The following is a 17995-nucleotide window of genomic DNA, read 5'->3' on the forward strand; positions in this document are numbered from 1 at the left end:
GCAGAGGGATCTGGGTGTACAGGTACACAGGTAACTGAAAGTGGCAATGTAGGTGGAGAAGGTACTCAAGAAGGCAGCAACAGTGGCACAGTGGTTAGCACTGCTGCCTCACAGCGCCAGCGACCCGGGTTCGATTCCTGGCTTGGGTCACTATCTGTGTGGAGTATGCACATTCTCCCCATGTCTGCATGGGTTTCACCCAGGTGCTCTAACTTCCTCCCAGAGTCTGAAAGATGTGCCGGTTAGGTGCATTGACCCAAACAGGTGCTGGACTGTGGTGACTAGGGGAATTTAACAGTAACTTCATTGCAGTGTTAATGTAAGCCTACTTGTGACTAAATAAACTTTAACATTTTTTTCTCCTTGTGTCTGCATGGGTTTCCTCCGGGTGCTCTGATTTCCTCCCAAGTCTAAAAGACATGCTGGTTAGCTGCATTGGCCACACTAAATTCTCCCCCAGTGTACCCAAACTGGCACTGGAGTGTGGAGACTAGGGGATTTTCACAGTAACTTCATTGCAGTGTTAATGTCAGCCTACTTGTGACACTAATAAATAAACTTTACTTTCACTTAAAGAGATGCAGACCACTTTTAGGACAGCAGCACATCACAGGACTGTGTCCATTGCAATCAATCGAGAAACCTGTTCCCCTTGTCTAGAGTTGAGAGGGTTAACTTTAATTAAGATAACTCCATCACAGCATGGCATAGCCTCGTCACTCTGTGCCACCTGTCCCAGGTCCTCAAATACAGAGTCAATTAGATCATTCTTTCCACTGTTCAAAAGAGTGTGTTGCAAGTTCTCTAGGGGCACTGAGGCACCCTGGTGAACAGCACCCTTTGTTAGAGAACACAAAAACACAAATATTCTAACGCAGGAGGCTTTGGATGAGGAAAGATGAAGGTTTACCTCCTTTGCCCTTCAACATCCTGACCCAACCTACAATGATAGCTGAACTGCTGAATAATCTGAATCAATCTCCACCAACTAGTTCACAACAGACTCAAGACTTGAGGTGAAGAAAGCCATTGGAAAAGTATAAAGTCACCCGTCCTCCCCAAACACGCTACGTTTACTGTATGCCATGTCTTAAATTCTTAACATACTTAACCTCAAAATCGGGAGCCAGAAGGGGTATTCTCGTTTGTTCTTAGTTGATTACACGAAGGAGGATTTTATTTATCCTTTGTTGTTGGCTGGGCCATCCCCAATTTTCTCTGAACTGAGTGGCTTGCTAGGCCGTTTCAGGGTGCAGTTTAGAGTCCATCATGATGCTGTGGGTCTGGAGTCACATGTAGGCCAGGCCACGTAAGGATGACAGATTTCCTTCCCTAAAGGACATGAGTGAACCAGATGGGTTTTTACAACAATCAATGATCGCAGAATTGTTACGGTGCAGAAGGAGGCCATTCAGTCCATCATGGCTCCACCGGCTCTCCAAATGACCAAGTCACTTAGAGCCATTCTCCCACCTTCTTCCTGTAACACTGGATATTCTTCCTTTTGGGATAACAGCTGGATCATACTAGCGGGATCTTCTGGCCTTGCCAACTGGGCATCCTGCCGTGAGTTTCCTGGCGGCAAAGAGGTTCCTTCAACGGGAAACCCCGTTGGCGACGGTGGAACCAGAAGATTCTGCCACCGGCCAATGGCGGGGCTGTCTTCACCACTGCAAACACGCAGCAGGTTGTGTGGAAAATCCTGCCCAACTGGCGCATTCCCTTTTGAATGCTTCAACCGAACCTGCCTCCAACATCCTTTCGAGCAGCGCATTCCAGACCAGAACCACTCACTGCAAGAAAACGCTTTCTCTCATATCACGTTTGTTTCCTTCGCCAATTATTTAAAATCGCATGTTCTCCACCCTTTGTGTGGGAATAGCATGGTGACGCAGTGGTTAACACTGCTGCCTCACTGCGCCAGGGACCCAGGTTGGGTTTGTGCGGAGTCTGCATGTTCTCCCCATGTCTGCGTGGGTTTCCTCTAGCTTCCTCCCACTGTTCCAAAAGACATGCTGATTAGGTGCATTGGTTGTGCTAAGTTCTCCCTCAGTGTACCTGAACAGGCGCCGGAGTGTGGCAACTTGGGGATTTTCACAGTAACTTCTTGGAGGTGTTAATGTAAGCCTACCTGTGAGACTAATAAATAAACTTTAAACCAAACTGAATATAATTTTCCAGTTGAGGCTGAACTGTTGTTCAACATGAACTCCTTGCTCTTGTACTCTCTGCCCCTATTAATAAAACTGAGGATGTCTTATGCTTTATTAACTGCTCGCTCAACCTATCCTGCCACCTTCAATTACTTATTTTTTATTGTCTCTCCATGTTCTTCCAACCAAAATGAATCACTTCATGTCTCTCTGCATTAAGCTTCCTCTGACACCCGTCTGCCCATCAGTTAGGCTAATGAGGTTAGTCTGCTAGAAAATGAACTCCCCGATGAGTCCTGTATTATTGACTCTTTTAGTCACATTTTAATTTGATGATTTAAGTTTCCTTTCCACTTTGTTTTCGTTAGTTCCCCTTCTTTTAGGGAGCTGCCCCTTTTTGAGTTGTCCCTGAGTTAAGTTGATTTTGTTTATTTGGTTGGACACAAAAAAATGTCCCTGATGAGTCCTAATTGATGGTCCACTCAGGAAGCCTCATGTTCCCTATTTAAAACAGGTGTGTCAGTTTCTCTGCCTGCTGAAGCAAGAAGCAACTGAGAGGGAGCTCTGTTGTTTGCTATTCCCTTTTAAATAAAGAAACCTTCACTTCCATGGAGTTATTAATTGTCTATGTAATTTTGAACTTGTGAATTATCCTCCTCACTGTTCACAATGCTTCCAAGTGTTGTCCTCTTCAAAAATCTTAAAGTCAAGAGCAATACAGTGTGGCACAGTGGTTAGAATGGTCCAAAGATGTGTGGGTTAGATAGATTAACCATGATAAACATGTGGGGTGATGGGGATAGGGTGGGGGGAATAAACTGGGTAGGGTTACTCTGTTGGAAGGTTGGTGCAGACTTGATGGGCTGAATGGCCTCTTTGGCACTGTAGGGATTCTATGAATGCCATGATTCTCTGATCCTTACCCGGTCTGGCATACATGTGACTCCAGACCCACTGGAGTCTATTAGCGGTTGGCTATTAACTGTCCCTCTAAAATATTTTAGCAGCCACTCAGTTGTACTGGACTGGCTGTTCAAGGAGGCAGTTCACCATGACCTTCTCAAGGGCCATTGGGATGGACAAAAAGAAGATGCCAGCCTTGTGTGCAACACTCACATCCCATGAAAGAATAAAGCAAGTGGGCATCTGCATTTACCCTATCAACTCCCTTCATTTCACCTCCAATATTCTATTCCAGGGCATAATAAAATTATTCACTCACCACGAGTTCCTGATAACAGTACGGAAACTGCAGAATCATGAGAGGGTCCCTTTAGACATAAATAAGAACAAAATCTAGAAAAAAGAGAGACCAAGCCAACACAAGTAGGACTGGATATAGTAAGAAGTCTCACAACACCAGGTTAAAGTCCAGCAGGTTTATTTGGAATCACAAGCTTTCGGGGCACTGCTCCTTCATCAGGTGAGTGGAGAGTTAAGTTCACAAACATGACATATACAGACAAAGACACAATTACAAGATAATTACAGCTTGGAATGTGAAAAATGGTTGGAATGCAAGTTTTTACAGGTAATCAAGTCTTTACAGGTCCAGACAGTGCAAGTGGAGAGAGGGATAATCACAGGTTAAAGAGGTGTGAATTCTCTCAAGCCAGGATAGATAGTAGGATTTTGCAAACCCAGGACAATCTGTAATTATCTTTCAATTGTGTCTCTGTCTATATATGCTGTGTTTGTGAAATCTACCTCTCCACTCACCCGATGAAGGAACAGCGCTCCAAAAGCTCGTGATTCCAAATAAACCTGTTGGACTTTAACCTGGTGTTGTGAGACTTCTTATTGTGCCCACTCCAGTCCAATGCAGGCATCTCCACCTCAGGACTGAATATCAAAGCGCCAACTGTGCCAGGCTGTCTGCAGCAACAGTGAGAAAATTGACAAATTTGATCAGTTTCCATGCCATCAACCTTGGTCAGTTTCAGCACAAAGCTAATTTCCATCAGGGCACAGTCCCATAATGAAAAGACAACTGGGTTATTAAGTAAGATCAATCTAACAACATATTCCCAGGATTCGATGGCAACACATTAGATCAGCAGTAATACTGTTAACCTCTTGTTGCTGTCTGACTCTCATACTGTTGACAAGTAATCAGAACTGTTTTTGTTATAAAAGGGCTTGGAAGGATTTGATTAAGGACAAAATTTCAGTAGTTACAGAGGTCTTCTAGGCGGGCAGGACCAGCGCAAACACAATGCTAATTATTCTCCTCGGCAATCGTACCTTCAGCAGCTCCTTTGGGTAATCTTTCCCCTCGTTCAGTCCTTCCAAATTCCCGATGAAATCGGAACAAGACATCCTCTTGCCAATATTCTGTGATCAGAAAAAACAGGTCATTCAGTCCAAATGGTCTGTCCCAGTCTTTATGTTCCACACAATCTATTTATTTATTCTTGTGGGCATCGCTGGCAAGGCCAGCATTTATTGCCCATCCCTCGGTGGTGGTGGGCCGCCCTCTTGAACTGCTGAAGTTCATCCAGTGTAGGTACACCCACAGTGCTGTTAGGGAGGGTGTTCCACGATTTTGACTCAGTGATAGCGAAGGAATGGTGATGTAGTTATAGAATAGAAACCCTACAGTGCAGAAGGAGGCTATTCAGCCCATTGAGTCTGCACCAACCACAATCCCACCCAGGCCCTATCCCCATAACCCCATGCATTTAACATAGCTACTTCCACTGACACTAAGGGTCAATTTAGCGTGGCCAATCAACCTAACCTGCACACCTTTGGGAAGAAGCTGGAGTACCCGGAGGAAACCCATGCAGACACGGGGAGAATGTGCAGACAGTGACCCAAGCCAGGAATCGAACCCGGGTCCCTGGCGCTGTGAGGCAGCAGTGCTAACCATAATATTTCCAATAATAATATTTTTAAGTCAGGATGATGTGTTGCTTAAAGTTTATTAATTAGTCACAAGTAGTCACATTAACATTGCAATGAAGTTACTGTGAAAATCCCCTAGTTGCCACCCTGTGGCGCACTGAGGAAGAATTTAGTATGGCCAGTGCACCTAACCTGCATGTCTTTCGGACTGTGAGAGGAAACCGGAGGACCCAGAGGAAAACCATGCAGACACAGGGAGAACGTACAGATGCCACACAGTCAGTGACCCGAGGCTGGGACTGAACCTGGGTCTCTGGCACTGTGAGGCAGCACTGCTAACCACTGTGCCACCATGCAAAACTGCCATTGTGTGAAACTCTGGGGAACCCGCAGTGGTGGTGTTCCTATGTGTCTGCTGCTCTTGTCTCTCCATGAGGTAGAGGTTTGGGTTTGGAAAGTGCTGCCAAAGGAGCCTTGGTGAGTGGCTGCAGTGCATCTTGTAGATGGTACACACTGCTGCCACTGTGCTTCGGGGTGGAGGGAGGGAATATGCAAGTTGGTGGATAGGGCTACTTTGTCCTGGAACGTGTCAAGTTTCTCAAATGTTATTGGAGCCACATTTATCCAGGCAAGTGGAGAGGATTCCACCACACTCCTGGCTAGCGCCTTGTAGATGGTGGACAGGCTTTGGGGAGTCAGGGAGGCGAGTTATTTGCCTCAGAATTGTTATAGCCACAGTAAATATATGGCTGATCCAGTTTAATCTCTGATCAATAGTAACTCCAGGATGTTGATAGTGGGGGATTTAGTAATGATAATGCCTTTCAATGTCAAGGGGCAATGGTTAGATTCTCCCATGTTGGAGATGGTCATTGCCTGGCACTTACATGATGTGAATGTTACCTGCCGTTTGTCAGCCCAAGCCTGGATATTGCCCAGGTCATGCTGTGCATTGATTAGACTCCTTCAGCTTCTGAGGAGTCGCAAATGGTGCAATCATCAGCGAACACCCCCGATTCTAACATTATGATGGAAGGAGGGTCATTGATGAAGCAGTTGAAGATGGTTGGGCCGAGGACACTACCCTGAGGGACTCTATAATGATGTCCTGGGACTGAGATAATTGACCTCCAACAATCACAGTGGCACAGTGGGTTAGCACTGCTGCCTCATAGCGCCAGGGACCCGGGTTCAGTTCCCGCCTTGGGTCCCTCTCTGCATGGAATTTGCACATTCCCCCTGCGTCTGCGTGGGTTTCCTCCGGGTGCTCTGGTTTCCTCCCACAGTCTAAAGATGTGCAGGTTAGATTGATTGACCATGCTAAATTTCCCCTTAGTGTCAGGGGGATTAACAGGGTAAATATATGGGCCTGGGTGGGATTGTTGTTGGTGCAGGTTTGATGGGCCGAATGGCCTCCTTCTGCACTGTAGGGATTCTAAGATTTTATGAATCACAACCATCTTTCTTTGTGCTGGCTATGATCCGGCCAGTGGAGTGTTTTCCCCCCTGAATCTCATTGACGTCAATTTTCCTGGGGCTGCTTGATGCCACACTCGGTCAAGTGTTACCTTGACAAAGAGCAGTCACTCCCCTCCCCTCTTAAGTTCACCTCCCGAAGCATTTCTTCTGAATGGATGTGTGTTCGTAATGAAATGGTAAAATGTCAACACAACAGTGAACCCTTTGATTAGGCTGGTGTTCCCTCAAGTATTGAAGATCAAGAGGTGATCGAATGAATTAAGATGAATAAAAGAGTTGAGAGGGCAGATGGAGAGAAACAATTTCCTCTGATGGTGGGGAAGTCGAGGCCAAGAGGGAATCATTACAAAATTAGAACCTGGCTGTTCGGAGCAAGGCGGCTTCTCGCCAGCTGTGCCCAGCATACCTTCTAATTCTTTTACTCTCGTTCTATGCTTCTAAAACATCATTCTTTATGACTGTAACACTACATTCTGCACCCTCTCCTTTCCTTCTCTGTGAACGGTATGCTTTGTCTGTACAGCACGCAAGAAACAATACTTTTCACTGTATACTAATACATGTGACAATAATAAATCAAACCAAAATCACTTCTTCACACAGAGGGGAATGGAAATCTCTTTTCCCAGAGCATTGTGGTCTCTGGAATTCTCTTCCTCAATAGGCAGCGGAAGCAGAGTCTTTGAATATTAAGGTAGGGCTGGGCTGGATAGATTCTGGATTTACGGGGGGGGGAGGGGGGGGCAGGGGTGAAAGGTTATGGGGGGGATGGGCGGGAATGTGGGGCTGAGGTTATAATCAGATCAGCCACGATCTTATTGACTGGCTCGAGGGGCCTAGTGGCCGACTCCTGCTCCTAACTGGTCCGCTCACATGGAAGGCTGGAACTCGCTCCCTGAGAAGCGGTTGAGGCTGGGGAGGGGAGGAGGGTGCGTCAAATGAAAGTGCCGTAACTGAGACAGATCGGTTTTTGTCTGCAAGGCTGGGCAGACAGACGGATTTAAGACAGAAATCAGCCGTGGTCTAATTGAATGGCGGAAGAGGCTCGACGAATTGAATGGCCTCCTCCTGTTCCCAGCCAACTCTGACTGAACAGTATAATCAACACCTTGTGTCAGCAATGATGAGCCTTTGTTCCGACGCCATCAACTGAAGTGGAGAGAATTCGGTTGCCATTGGTTGCAAAGTCATCAGCAAACTTAGTGTTCAGTTAGATGAAGTCAAACCTAGCTCCTGTGGAGTCATTATAATTCCGAATGCCTATTACTGTGCTGTTAGAAACATAGAAAATAGGAGCAGGAGGAGGCCATTTGGCTCTTCGAGCCTGCTCTTGCCATTCATTTTGATCATGGATGATCATCAAATTCAATATTCTGATCCCATATGGACAGAAGAGCTCACCATATGAGGAACAGTTGAGGACTCTGGGTCTGTACTCATTGGAGGTTGGAAGGGTGAGGGGGGATCTTATTGAAACTTACAGGATACTGCGAGGCCTGGATAGAGTGGACATGGAGAGGATGTTTCCAATAGTCAGAAAATCTATAACCAGAGGGCACAACCTCAGGCTGAAGGGACGATCCTTTAAAACAGAGATGAGGAGGAATTTCTTCAGCCAGAGAGTGGTGAATCCGTGGAACTCTTTGCCGCAGAAGGCTGTGGAGGCCCGGTCATTGACTGTCTTTAAGACAGAGATAGATTGGTACTTGATCAATAAGGGGATCAGGGGTTGTGGGGAAAAGGCAGGAGAAAGGGGATGAGAAAAAAAATCAGTCATGATTGAATGGCAGAGCAGACTCGATGGGCCGAGTGGCCTAATTCTGCTCTTATGGTCTTCATTTCCCAAGCACCCCCCCCATATCTTTTGATCCCTTTAGCCCCAAGAGCAATAACTAATTCCTTATTGAAATCACACAACATTCTATTCTCTACAAAGACTTCCTTCCACACATTTAAATCTATCAGCATATTCTTTCTCCTTCATGCGTTTGCTGGCTCTCTCACTCACCTGATGAAGGAGCAGTGCTCCGAAAGCTCGTGATTCCAAAAAACCCTGTTGGAATTTAACCTGATGTTGTGAGACTTCTTTTTGTGCCCAATTAGAAGTCTCACAACATCAGGTTAAATTCCATCTCCATCTCATGGCATCTATATTACTCACCCTTTCTGGGTAAGGAAGTTTCTTCTGAAATTCCTCTTGGATTCATTAACAAATAGCTTACATTTATCACCTTTAGCTTTAGACACCACCAGACCAGCCGATTAAACTTCCCCTTTTCCTGCAACTGTGTGGCTGATACTGTACAAAGCATTAGCGAGATCACTCTTAGAATATCGTGGACAGTTTTGGTCCCCTTTCTTGAGGAGGGATTTACTCGCATTGGAGGCAGTTCAGAGGAGGTTCACTAGGTTGATTCCAGGGATGAGGGATTTGTCTTGTGACGAGAGATTAGGCATCATAGGCTTATGCTCCCTTGAGTTTAGAAGAATGAGAGGGGATCTGATTGATACAAGATAATAAGTGGGATTGACATTATAGATGTGAAGAGGATGTTTCCCCTTGTAGGGCAATCTAGAACAAGAGGTCATAGTTTTAGGATAAGAGATAGAAGATCTAAAGCAGAGATGTGGAGAAATTATTTTTCTCAAAGGGTTGTGAGTCTGTGGAATTCACTACCGCAGAGTGAGGTGGGTGACGGGACTTTGAGTAAATTTAAGGAAGAGACGTACAAATTTTTAATTAGTAAGCATTTGTAGGATTATGGTGAATGAGCAGGTAAGTGGAGTTGAGGGCAAGATGAGATCAACAATATCATATTAAATGTTGGGGCAAGCTTGAGCGGCTGAATTCCCTACTCCTGCCCCTAGTTCTTATGATTCCTTCAAAATCAGACCTCCCCACCCCACCTGCCAAAGACTGATCGATCACTATCTTAAAGACTCCATTTGTCTTCCAGCATCCACAGACTCGTTGGGTAGAGAATCACTACTGCACAGATGTAATCAAGTCCCCACCTTAAATTCTGAATTGCTTTTTTTACTGTTTACATTCTAACCCTTTTTTTTTCTGGCACTCCCATATATAAAATAAATTGTCTACTTAATGAGACACTCAGTACCGGCAACTAGGGGAAAGTCAATGGTATAGGCACTATTATTATTACAAGCAGTAAAGAAGGCATGTTGGCCTTCATAGCGAAAGGATTTGAGTATAGGGATAGGGGTGTTTTGCTGCAATTGTATGGGGTGTGGGTGAGGCCACACCTGGAGTATTGTGTGCAGTTTTGGTGTCCTTATCTGAGGAAGGATGTCCTTGCTACACAGAGGGAGTACAGCGAAGGTTTACCAGGCTGATTCCTGGGATGGCAGGTCTGTCATATGAGGAAAGACTAAGTTGGCTAGAATTATATTCACTGGAGTTTAGAAGAGTGATAGGGGATCTCATAGGAACTTATAAAATTCTAACAGGGTTAGGGTTAGGGTTAGAGTGTCGCAAGATCAGGAAGGGGAAAAGAATGTAAGCCAGGATTCAGGGCTGTAAAATAAAGCAGGTTTGCAATGCAACATTAGTCCCATTTGTGGTACTGTACTGTCAGTCTTCCATCCCAAACATTGGTCCATTATTCTATGTTGGTACTTACATGTCCATGAAGATCCGTATTAAGTAGCATCAGTGCACAAGTAAGTGTGTGTATGCCATCTGCAGAAAGAAAATTCAAACAGCCTTAAACAGGATGACTAGAGTGTATAGCACCAGAGAGATGTGGCCTATCCCAAAATTCAAGAGTAAGGGATGGACAATCAATGCTGGCCAGCCAGCAACGTCCATGTCCCACGAATGAATAATACAAAAGAAGTCTCACAACACCCACTTAAAATTCAACAGGTTTATTTGGGATCACGAGCTTTCGGAGCGCTGCTCCTTCATCAGGTGAGTGGAGAGGTAGGTTTCACAAACACGGCATATATAAACAAGAGATACAATTACAAGATAATGGTTGGAACGTGAGTCTTTACAGGTAATCAAGTCTTTGCAGGTACAGACAGTGCAAGTGAAGAGACAGATAATCACAGGTTCTGGCTTGTGACAATTCACACCTCTTTAACCTGCAATAGATGCCAGCATTGGACTGGGGTAAACACAATAAGAAGTCTCACAACACCATGTTAAAGTCCAACAGGTTTATTTGTATCAAACACCACTAGCTTTCAGAACTGGCTGTTCCTTTGTCAGGTGGGTGGGAGTTCTGAACTTATGTTTTTTGATACAATGAGTGTTTTTACCTCCACCCATATTTCGGACAGTGAGTTCCAGACCCCCACCACCTGCTGATTGAAAAGAAAATTCCTCAACACCCCTCTCATCTTTTGGCAAATTATTTTACATCTGTGTCTCCGAGCTATTCACCTTGCTGCCAAGGGAAACTAGTCCTCCCTATCCACTCTATCTCAGTCCTTTATGGTTTCATACACTTGTGCGATATGGTGGCACAGTGGTTAGCACTGCTGCCTCACAGCGCCAGGGACCCGGGTTCAATTCAGGCCTTGGGTCACTGTCTGTGTGCAGTTTGCACGTTCTCCCCGTGTCTGCGTGGGTTTCCTCTGGGTGCTCCGGTTTCCTCCCACAGTCCAAAGATGTGCAGGTTAGGTGAACTGATCATGCTAAATTGCTCCTTAGTGTCCCAGGATGCGTAGGTTAGGTGGATCACTAGGGTATATACGCGGCGTTCCGGGCCTAGGTAAGATTCACCATCAGAGAGTCCGTGCAGACTCAATGGGCCAAATGACTTCCTTCTGCACTGCAGGGATTCTACGATTCTATGAATTAAATCTTCCTTCAGCCTCTGCTGTTCCAAAGACGAAAACCTTGGCCCATCAGATCTTTCATAGGATCACAGAACCCCTACATTGAGTCTGCACTGACACTCTACAGCGCATCTTAATCAGACCCTCCCCTCCACCCTTTCCCCGTAACCTCATGCATTTACCCTGCTAATCCATATACGCCTTGGCACACTAAAGGGCAATTCAGCATGGCAATCCACCTAGCTCGCACAGCTTTGGACTGTAGGAAGAAACCGGAGCACCCAGAGGAAACCCATGTAGACACGGAGAGAATGTGCAAACTCCACACAGACAGTCACCTGAGCCGGAATCGAACCTGAGACCCTGGTGCTGTGAGGCAGCAGTGCCAACCACTGTGGCATCATGACACCCTTATTGGCCATACATCCTCATAAATCTTGTAAATCGCATAAAGGAAAAGAATGAGCTAATCAGAGGGGACATGAGTGAATGGAACAAACCTGGAACAGTTGTAGATTTTTACTTTAACCATAAGCTGCCCTCCAGTGCCCCCATCTGGCCATTGAAATGAAGTACAAAACCTGTCCATCCACCAACTCAGAGTCCCTACATTGCAGGAAGAGGCCATTTGGCCCATCAAACCTGCACTGACAACAATCCCACCCAGGCCCCATGACCCCTCGTTTTTATCCTACGAATCCCCCGACACCAATTCTGCACGGCCAATCTACCTAACCTGCACACCTTTGGACTGTGGGGAGGAACTGGAGCACCCGGATGAAACCCAGGCAGACACGGGGAGAACATACAAACTCCATACAACCAGTGACCCAAGCTGGGAATTGAACCTGGGTTCCTTGCGCTGTGAGGCAACAGCGCTAACCACCATGCCACCCATAAAAAGAGCACTGAACCATTTTTACGTCGGCTGATTTCTATGAGGGCAGGCTCCCATTGCCCACCCAGGCCATTCTGGGTAGAGCATGTCTGCTTCTGAATTTTAATTTTTAAAATATTTACCTCTCCGTCCTCTCAATTCCCGACCTGCCTCGGCAGCAGTCACCGCTCTCCCCCATCCTCTGGGTCCAGCTCCTGCCATCCATCCTTAACTGGCATAGGGCTGAAGCTGCTCTGTTTCTTGGGAGACTGACACGGAGGCACAGTGGTTAGCACTGCTGCCTCACAACTCCAGTGTCCCAGGTTCAATTCTGGCCACGTGTCACTGTCTGTGTGGAGTTTGCACATTCTCTCCGTGTCTGCGTGGGTTTCCTCCGGGTGCTCCGGTTTCCTCCCGCAATCCAAAGATGTGCGGGTTAGGTGGATTGGCCGTGCTAAATTGCCCCTTGGCATCAGGGGGATTAGCAGGGTAAATATGTGGGATTACGGAGATAGGGCCTGGTTGGGACTGTGGTCGGTGCAGACTCGATGGGCCGAATGGCCTCCTTGTGCACAGTAGGGATTCTATGATTCCAGCTGCACTTACCCTCTGTGGAGATGGCGTCAGGATTGCACTGGTGATATCGATGTGAGAAATGAATCAGCACTCGCTCCCGCTCCTGTGTCTCTCCCATTAGTGCAAACTCCTTCAGGAACGCTCTGCAAGAAGAACATAGAAACCATCACTTCATTGCATATTAATACCACACCTTCTCTAAGGCCCTCTACTCAGGGGGTTTGTATGTAGAACGTGTGCTTTAGGCAGCATAGCAAAGATGTAACGATTGATGCGATCAAGGCAACTTGTCCCCCTCTCACCAAACCTTTCACTTTGCACCCATGCTCAGCACAATGGTTAACAGCACCAGGGACCCAGGTTCAATTCCCAGCTTGGGTCACTGTCTGTGTGGAGTCTACACCTTCTCCCCATGTCTGTGTGGGTTTCCTCCGGGTGCTCCGGTTTCCTCCCCCACAGTCCAAAGATGTGCAGGTTAGGTGCCTTGGACATGCTAAATTAACCCTTAGCGTCCTGGGATGTGATAGGCTACAAGGATTAGCAGGGTAACTAAGTGGGGATAGGGCCTGGGTGGGATTGTTTTCGGTGCAGACTCGATGGGCCAAAAGGCCTCCTTCTGCACTGTGGAGTTTCCATGATTCCACTATGAAAGTTGCCTAGTCTCCACACTCTGGCACACGTTTGCCACCTGTACACTGAGGGAGAATTTAGCACGGCCAATGCACCTGACCAGCACATCTTTCGGACAGTGGGAGGAAACCAGAGCACACGAGGGAAACCCACGCAGATACGGGGAGAATGTGCAGACTCCACACATACAGTGACCCAAGCTGGGAATCGAACCTGAGTCCCTGGCGCTGTGAGGCAGCAGTGCTAACCACTGTGCCACCCAATGGGCTTCCCATTCGACTCCCTCTTCACCTCATCGTGAAAAGGTGAGTTGGGTCGGGGCAGGCGCAATCCCTGAGGGAATTCCATCGAATCAATTTACCCCTCCTTCTCCTGGCTCACAACCTGCCCTTGGCGAATCCTCTCCCAACTTCCCCCAAGAAATTAGACAGAAACTGTACAGAGTAGCTGCTGTGTGGCCTCACCAATGCCCTGTACAGTTGTGAACAAGACATTCCATTCCCCTTGCTGCAAAGCCCAACATTCTGTTTTGCCTTCTTAATTGCTTGAGATATCAGCCAGTGTATGCAATGTTTTTAAGCTTGGCTTATTAGACTTTTCAAATTAATTCTATTTATCCAACTTTGTTAACCCGATTGAATTGGCTGAAACTTCTTAATCACGATTTATTGGACTTCTCTGAAGTGTTAATGCGAAGGACTCTTAACCGAGATTGTTCTGACTTGTGGGATATACTTAAGTGCAGACAAAGGACTGGTTTCTATTTCTTACCTCAGCGCTTGATCTAGACTCATCCCCGTGAAGTCAAAAAACCTCAGGTATTCCTCGGCCACCATCTTACTGAAGTCATTACTGAAAGAAGAAGAGGAGAGTGAAGAAAAGGGAGAGAATGAGAGACAGGCAGCATCAGGATGAGAGAAAGAGAGAGGAAGGGCTGGAGTTTCCGCGCCGGGCGCTGTTGTTGGAAGTGACACAAGTTGCACCCAAATTGTACCAGTGTCGAGATAATGTTCTTTCCCTTGGTTTTCTAGATCGGGGTCTCCAAACTACGGCCCGCAGTGGGCCACATCCGGATCGGAGTTTGGAGACCGCTGTTCTAGATCATAGAATCCCTACAGTGCAGAAGAGGCCATTCGGCCCTCGAGTCTGCACCAGCTCTCTGACAGAGTATCTTACCCTGGCCCTCTCCCCTACCCTATCCCTGAAACCCCACGCATTTCCCATGGCTCCTCTAACTCATTTGCAAAATGGTAAACCCAAAATCTAGCCTGAACCAGTGCTTTAAAACCAAATTTTTAAAAAGTAAGAAAATTTGCTTTCTTTATATTCTAAGCTAGGTGCCGTTTGTCCAACAGATTGCTTTAAAAGGCTCTGGTCAGACCCCATTTGGAGTATTGTGAGCAGTTTTGGGTCCCATGTCTAAGGACGGACGTGCTGGCCTTGGAAAGGGTCCAGAGGAGGTTCACAAGAATGATCCCTGGAAAGAGAAGCTTGTCGTATGAGGAACGGTTGAGGACTCTGGATCTGTATTCCTTGGAGTTTAGAAGGATGAGGGAGGGATCTTATTGAAACTTACAGGATACTGTGAGGCCTGGATAGAGTGGACATCGAGGGGATGTTTCCAATAGTAGGAAAAACTAGATCCAGAGGGCACAACCTCAGGCTAAAGGGATGATCCTTTAGAACGGAAATGAGGAGGAATTTCTTCAGCCAGAGAGTGGTGAATCCGTGGAACTCTTTGCCACAGAAGGCTGTGGAGGCCAGGTCATTGAGTGTCTTTAAGACAGAGATAGGTAGATTCTTGACTGATAAAAGGATCGGGGTTATGGGGAAAAGGCAGGAGAATGGGGATGAGAAAAATATCAGCCATGATTGAATGGCAAAGCAGACTCGATGGACCGAGTGGCCTAATTCTGCTCCTATGTCTCATAAACACGGCTAAGGATGAAGTTACCACGAAACAATAATACTTTTTAAATCAGCCTCAATCCACTTTCAGTGAGTTACCTGTTCCGAAATGACCGAAAATTACTTTTGAAATATACACAGCTCTATTTGTTAGTTATACTGAGATTAACCTCCAAGTTAGATTCAAATTCAGAACATTTATTTATAATTTATTACATAATTTGCCCAAAAGAGGCAGCATAGTTTATGGAACTTGTTTTGTAAAGGGCCTGCAGAGAGAAAGAGGGAACGGCTATTTTGTCTACAGGGCCTAAGCCCGGTACAACATATTTTCAACTAAAACAGAAAGTTACAGAAACTCGAGTTGTGCTCTGTGTCACTTGTGCCTAAAAATTCTGCAACATTTTACATCTTTACGTCAATTCAGGCAGAATTATTAGAGAATCCCCACAGTACAGAAAGAGGCCACTCAGACCTACACTGACTTTCCAGATCGCATCCTCATAACCCCACATATTTACCCCGCTAATTCCCCTAACCTACACATCTTGGAACATTAAGGGACAATTTAGCACGGCCAATCCACCTAACCTGCACATCTTGGGACACCAAGGGGCAATTTAACATGGCCAATCCACTTAACTTGCACACTTTTGGACCTTAAGGGGCAATTTAGCACGGCCAATCCACCTAACCTGCACATCTTTGAAGTGTGGGAGGAAACCGGCCGACCCGGAGAAAACCCACACAGACACAGGGAGAACGTGCAATCCCTACACAGCCAGTCACCGAAGATTAGAATTGAACCTGGGTCCCTGGCACTATGAGGCAGCAGTGCTAACCACTGTGCCACTGTGCCGCCCACTGCTGCAGGAGAAACCAGAAACTCCAGTCTTTAGTGGGTTTAAGAAGCAGAGTAGCAGGCGGAGATGTATGAATGAGGGAGCGAGAGAGGGAAGGAGTCTGTGTGATTGATAAAGAGAGAAGGTCAAGGAGACAATAGTATGAAAGGCAGAGTCAAGTGGAGTCAGAGAGAGAATAACTGAGACAACGCAAACATTTAAAATATTCCCAAACAGGAACAGGAGACCAAAGAAGAAACAGAAAACGAGACAGGGAAGAGAGAACATTAAAGAGATAAATAGAATATTGAATATACAGAAAACAGCACTAAAGCAGGAGGAGATAAAATAGATAGGAATAGAAGAACAGATGCAGAATTTTATAAAGTGCACAATAAAGGCAATCATTAGGACAGAAAAGGAATGTGAGATGGAGGGAGGGCAGGAGGAAAGACAGAAGGGAGGAAGGAGAGGAAGAAAAGATGCATGAGGAAAGGAGGAAAAATGGAGGAGAAACAGAAAAGGAAAGGAGAAAGGAGAGAAAGTAGAGAGGGGAAGAGAGTGGAGGGGGAGAAATGGGGAGAATCATCACAGCTTGTTTTTGTGACATTTTGGAACATCGAGACAGCAGCACCCTCTGATGGCCACGAGAAGATGAACTGGAACTTGGTAAATCTCAAAGGCTGCTTTCCAAACACTTTGAACCTGCTCAGGTAATTTGCTGGGTAAAATGACGTGACTGGAAGCACTCGCAAAGGTCACACTAAGTCCTAGTAACAGAGCCCGGGAAGGTCTCAATCAGCCTCTCCCACAATTAAATATCTGCCCTGTAAACCCCAGCGGAATGACTTTTGTGATGTGAGTTTAGATGAATTTTTATGATTTGGTATTTCCAGGAATACAAAAACGTGGAGCAGAAACGGGAGTGTTGGGAGACATCACACCAGGATCACGCATTGGTGACTTTCCCACCCTATATGTTTGTTACTCTGAGACAGATACAATCAGAAATCTCACCAGGTTAAAGTCCGACAGGTTTATTCGGAATCATGAGCTTTTGGAGCGCTGCTCTTTCAGTGGAGAGATAGATTCACAGACACGGATGTATATAGACAAAGACACAATTGCAAAATAATTACAGATTGGCCTGGGCTTGCAAAATCCTACTGACTGTCCTGGCTCGAGACAATTCACACCTCTTTAATCTGTGATCATCTCTCTCTCCACTTGCACTGTCTGTACCTGTAAAGACTTGATTACCTGTAAAGACTCACATTCCAACCATTCTTCACATTCCAATCTGTAATTATCTCACAATTGTGTCTCTGTCTGTATATGCTGTGTTTGTGAAACCTACCTCTTCACTCACCTGACGAAGGAGCAGCGCTCCAAAAGTTTGTGATTCCAAATAAATCCATTGGACTTTAACATGGGATTGTGAGACTTTTTACTGTGGCCCACCCCAGTCCAATGCTGGCATCTCCACATCTGAGGCAGATAACAGCATTATAAGTGGGCGATTTGAAAATCAGAGACTAACGTGTGTCAAAGTTTCTGCCAATCGCACTGATATTTAAACTCTTTTTTTCCAGCTTTATTTCCAGCTCCTCTCTCTTTCTCCTCTGTCATTTCCCAGAGCCACTCACTTTTTCCCCAGGTGGCGAGCCACGTCTGACCTCTTGAACCCGTCCAGGTAATAGAGGCGCTTGGCCAATCGCTTGGCGGCCTCCTGGTCCGTCTTGTTGCCATTGGCCAAAGTGTCGGTGCTTCCCAGTGCCAGCTGTTCGGTGCTGTCCATCTCGGACTCAGAGTCTATCACCAGGTGGTTCAGGTTGCTGTCACTGGGGAACAAAACATTCGAGAAGGGATCGGTAAAA

General features: G+C 46.1%; 1 protein-coding gene across 8 annotated transcripts in view; it reads right to left on the reverse strand.

The window, feature by feature from the left end:
• Positions 1–17995, reverse strand: part of LOC145360525 (PH and SEC7 domain-containing protein 1-like) — a 184143-nt gene that overhangs the window by 55140 nt on the left and 111008 nt on the right. For 7 of the 8 annotated variants that reach the window (XM_080215788.1, XM_080215782.1, XM_080215785.1 and 4 more), the window contains 5 exons: positions 17765–17959; positions 14140–14220; positions 12769–12881; positions 10121–10179; positions 4398–4487 (listed from right to left, as the gene is read on the reverse strand). In XM_080215788.1, coding sequence (XP_080071914.1) covers positions 4398–4487; positions 10121–10179; positions 12769–12881; positions 14140–14220; positions 17765–17959 — 538 coding nt within the window. The remainder of the gene's footprint in view (positions 1–4397; positions 4488–10120; positions 10180–12768; positions 12882–14139; positions 14221–17764; positions 17960–17995) is intronic. The other variant, XM_080215789.1, reaches the window with a different exon arrangement.

Source organism: Carcharhinus amblyrhynchos, chromosome 31, assembly GCF_965287045.1.
Source record: "Carcharhinus amblyrhynchos chromosome 31, sCarAmb.v2.hapA, whole genome shotgun sequence".
Classification (NCBI taxonomy): domain Eukaryota; kingdom Metazoa; phylum Chordata; class Chondrichthyes; order Carcharhiniformes; family Carcharhinidae; genus Carcharhinus; species Carcharhinus amblyrhynchos.